Consider the following 5,000-nt stretch of genomic DNA (forward strand, 5'->3'; position numbering starts at 1 on the left):
GAGCGGCACGAGGAGGAGGCGAAGAAGAAGAAGAAAGATGAGGAGGAAGAGAAGAAGACAAAATATTACGATGATAACAACAGAGATAACAAATAAAACAAAAACTTCAGAGGAAAATGGCATAAAAACGAAGAGAAACGGCCAAATCCAAAAAGCAAAAACAAAAAACAAACACAGAACAACCAAGCGAAGAATAAATCAAGAAGACCAGAAACAAAACAAAACAAAAAAAACACCACCACCACCACCATCCAACAACCCTCATACCAGCACAAACACCACCATCCAACAACCCTCATACCAGCACAAACACCATCATCCAACAACCCTCATACCAGCACAAACACCACCATCCAACAACCTCATACCAGCACAAACACCACCATCCAACAACCCTCATACCAGCACGCAACTGAAACGAAAACCCCCGACTCACAATCAACCCCCTCAACCCCCTCCCCCCCCAAAAAAAAGTCGCCATGCATATTCCCGCACGCCCCCGACGCCGCCAACGGAGCCGGAAGGAGGCAGCCATGCACGCCCCGAGCATCTTCGTTGTCATGCATCTTCGTACGCGCACACAACCCCACCCCACACCCCCTACGCTCCCCTTCCACCCCACCCCCGCATTCCCACTCTCCACCCCACCCCCTACTCTCCCACTCTCCACCCCCTACTCTCCCACTCTCCACCCCACATTCCTACTCCCACTCTCCATCCCACACACCCCTACTCTCCCCTCTCCACCCCACACCCCTACTCTCCCTCTCCACCCCACCCCCCTACTCTCCCCCTCACCACCCCCTACTCTCCCCTCCACCCCCCTACTCCTACTCTCCACCCCCTCCTCCCCTCTCTCTCTCCCTCCTCTCCACCCCACCCCTACTCCCACTCTCCACCCCACACACCCTCCTCCCCCTCTCTCTCTCTCTCCTCCTCTCCACCCCCTTACGCCCCTCTCCCCCATCTCCCTCCTCTCCACCCCCCTACGCCCCTTCCTCCCTCCCCCTCTCTCCTCTCCCTCCCCCATAAGGTCGGTTCGCCGATGAATCTCCATGGTACAATGACCCTTGTCTGCTAATGAGGCTGCATTCTCTCGGTTTTCCTTTGGCTACTGTTCGTGTGTCTCTGTCTGTCGGAGTATTTTTTTTTCTTATTCCCTCTCTTATTATGTTTTTTCTTTTTTTTTATCTCCTTCCTGTCTTTTTCTCTTTCTTTCTCTCTCTCTCTCTCTCTGTCTCTCTCTCTCTCTCTCTCTCTCTCTCTCTCTCTCTCTCTCTCTCTCTCTCTCTCTCTTCTCTTTCTCTTTCTTTTTCTCTTTCTCTCTCTCTCTCTCTCTCTCTCTCTCTCTCTCTCTCTCTCTCTCTCTCTCCTCTTTCCCACTTGCTTTTATTCTTCCCTCTCTCCCCTTCCATTTACCTCAAACCCTTCCATCTCCCGCCTCTCTCCACCCTCCAAAAAAAAAAACAAAAAAACAATAAAAAAATGAATAATTAAAAAAAAATGCAACACATAACCATAATCAAACAAACAGATAAAACGATCCACACATACCGACAACCCCCCCCCACCCAAAAAAAAAAAAAAAAAAAAAAAAAAAAAAGAAAAAAAAAACGACTAAAACACGACCAAAAGCGCAGTTCCCGCCGCCCTCGCCGCCCTCGCCGCCCTCGCCGCCCACCGCCCGCCCTCCTTCGCCGCCCTCGCCACCCTCCTTCGCCGCCTTCGCCGCCCTCCTTCGCCGCCCTCCTTCGCCACCCTCCTTCGCCGCCCTCCTTCGCCGCCCACCTTCGCCGCCCACCTGGCAACCAAACAGCGCGACAGCATCATCCTCCAAATCTATTCTAATTCGTGTGTGCTTGCGGAGTCACCCCGGGAACATGCGTGTGACTGCGCCCCGGCAGAGGCGGATCGCGGACTCGGGAGGCGGGGGGGAGCCGTTATGTGGGGGGGGGGGAGGGAGGGAGGGGGAGGGAAGGGGAGGGAGGGAGGGAGAGGGAGGGAGGGAGGGAGGGAGGAGGGAGAGGGAGGAGGGAGGGAGGGAGGGAGGGAGGGAGGGAGAGAGAGAGAGAGAGAGAGAGAGAGAGAGAGAGAGAGAGAGAGAGAGAGTGTGTGTGTGTGTGTGTGTGTGTGTGTGTGTGTGTGTGTGTGTGTGTGTGTGTGTGTGTGTGTGTGTGTGTGTGTGTGTGTGTGTGTGTGTGTGTGTGTGTGTGTGTGTATTCGCTCGCTCGCGTGCATGCATCTCATTCTCTCTCCCATCAACACACATCCAATCGCATGCATGCAACATTAACAAAACACTTCATTAGAACAACAGTCCCTGCAAAATCATCGTAGCATCCCTATCAAAATGACCACTATCCCCCCCACCACCCCTCCCCCCACCACCCCTCCCTCCACCACCCCTCCCCCCACCACCCCTCCCTCCACCTCCCTCCCTCCACCCCGTCATCTCTCCATTGTCTCATCAACCACCCCTCCCTCCACCACCCCTCCCTCCACCCTCGTCCCTCCACCACCCCTCCCTCCACCAATGTCCCTCCTCCACCCCGTCATCTCTCCATTGTCTCATCAACCACCCCTCCCTCCACCACCCCTCCCTCCACCATCGTCCCTCCACCACCCCTCCCTCCGCCCCGTCATCTCTCCATTGTCTCATCAAAATTCCTTCTCCTTTCCCTCCGACCCTTCCTTCCCTAGGCCTATTTCTCATTTATTCTTCTCCTTTTTTTTACCCACGAGTCCAAAGTGAGTCATCTCCTTCCCTCCATTTTTTTTTTTTTTTTTTGTCGATTCACGTGAGTAAGAAATAAAAAAAAACTATCATAACAATTCTTCCCTTTTACTCATCCTCATTGCTTGGGAGACTTTACTCATGTATCCGTCGCGTGTGTCTCTCTACTTTACTCATTGGGTGCTGGCATCCTTACTCACCTCTCACCTCCAGGGACACTCATGTCATCCCTCTCCTTAAATTTAAAACAAACCTACTCATGAATTTATAAACACACTGACCAACTCCCCCACACACTCGCTCACTCATTTACTCACACACACGCACACACACACACACACGCACACACACACACACACACACACACACACACACACACACACACACACACACACACACACACACACACACACACACACACACACACAACCCCACACACACCCACACCAAACCACAACCCCCACCCACACCCACACCCGTACCCGCACCCAAACTACATCCCTCCCCTTCCCCTCCCCCCCCTTCCCTCACCCATCCAAACCGAAAGGTCATCCGCAAACTCACCGGCCGAGGTCATGAGGTCGATGAGGTGGTTGAGCGAGGGCGAGAGGTCCCTCTCCTCGTCGCTGGCCAGGCTGTAGTCGAGGGCGCGGTACAGGACCACGCCCAGCTCCGACACCAGCTGCAAGAAGGAAGGGAAAAAAGTTGTTGGTATTGGCGGTATGAATCTCCTCCAGCTGCAAGAAAGAAGGGAAAAAGTTGTTGGTATTGGCGGTATGAAACTTCTGCAGCTGTAACAAGGAGGGGGAAAATGATGGTATTGTCGATCCAGCTGCAAGAAGGAGGGGAAAAGTTGATGGTATTGGCGGTATGGAACTTCTCCAGCTGCAAGGAGGGGAAAAAATGATGGTATTGTCGATCCAGCTGCAAGAAGGAGGGAAAAAGTTGATGGTATAGGCGGCATGGAACTTCTCCAGCTGCACAATGACATAAATCATGATAAATAATATATTTTCTCCATACCTCCATATATACTTTCGACATTAACAAAACTGAACACTAAATTGACAGCAAGAAAGAGAGAGAAAAAAAACAAAATAAAAAATATGATCCTGAAAAAAAATATCCCTTTGAAGTAAATCATAAAGAACAACAAAAAACATATATACTTTCGAACTCAATAAAACAACATTTAAAAATAACAGCAAGAAAAGAGAAAAAAAAAACTAAATAGAGAATAAGATGATGATCCTGAAAAGAATTTTTAAAAAATCAGACGAAACACAAAGAGAAAAATAATGATCTCGAAACATGAACAAAACCCGCGACGCACAATAATAATTACCCGAAAACACCGCACTTCCTCTTCAGATAAACAATAACAAAACAAAACAAAACAAAAAAAATTCTCCCTTTATATCCTCCCGTGATAACTCATAATCAGTACAATCAGCTAACCGTCTGTATTGAGTAATAACGATGAAAAATGTATTCTTTGGGCGTGCGTTGAATAACAATCATACAAAAATTGTGGATCCTGTTGTATTAAATAACATTGACGCGAATATTTTCCTTTTGTGCTCAGGTGTTCAATTGTAAACATAATGTGTGGGCGTGTATGTGCGTGGGCGTGTATGTGCGTGCTTGAGTGTATGTGCGTGCTTGAGTGTATGTGCGTGCTTGCGTGTATGTGCGTGCTTGAGTGTATGTGCGTGCTTGCGTGTATGTGCGTGCTTGAGTGTATGTGCGTGCTTGCGTGTATGTGCGTGGGCGTGTATGTGCGTGGGCGTGTATGTGCGTGGGCGTGTATGTGCGTGGGCGTGTATGTGCGTGGGCGTGTATGTGCGTGGGCGTGTATGTGCGTGGGCGTGTATGTGCGTGGGCGTGTATGTGCGTGGGCGTGTATGTGCGTGGGCGTGTATGGGCGTGGGCGTGTATGAACGTGTGCGTGTAATTGCGTGGGCGGAAATGTGCGTAAACGTGTATGTGTGTGGGCGTGTATGTGTGTGGGCGTGTATGTGCGTGGGCGTGTATGTGCGTGCTTCCGTGTATATGTGTGAGCGTGTGTGTGTGTGTTCATGTGTGCTCACATGTGAGTGTGTGTACTTTCGTGTATACGTGTGCCTGTGAGAGCATGCGTGTGTATGCGTGCGCGTGTGTGTGTCCGTAATTGCGTGTATGTGCGAGCGTATGTTTAAGTCTGCTAACGTGTAGGTGTGCGTGCGTGTGTTTATATCTATGCATGCATGTGGGTACGTGTGCGTGC

The 5,000-nt window shown here is 50.5% G+C and overlaps 1 protein-coding gene across 7 annotated transcripts in view; it reads right to left on the minus strand.

The window, feature by feature from the left end:
• spir (spire type actin nucleation factor) overlaps positions 1–5,000 on the minus strand; it is a 317,528-nt gene that overhangs the window by 138,346 nt on the left and 174,182 nt on the right. For all 7 annotated transcript variants that reach the window (XM_070139580.1, XM_070139571.1, XM_070139587.1 and 4 more), the window contains exon 3: positions 3,299–3,416. In XM_070139580.1, coding sequence (XP_069995681.1) covers positions 3,299–3,416 — 118 coding nt within the window. The remainder of the gene's footprint in view (positions 1–3,298; positions 3,417–5,000) is intronic.

Source organism: Penaeus vannamei, chromosome 3 (genome assembly GCF_042767895.1).
Source record: "Penaeus vannamei isolate JL-2024 chromosome 3, ASM4276789v1, whole genome shotgun sequence".
NCBI classification, from domain to species: Eukaryota; Metazoa; Arthropoda; class Malacostraca; order Decapoda; family Penaeidae; genus Penaeus; species Penaeus vannamei.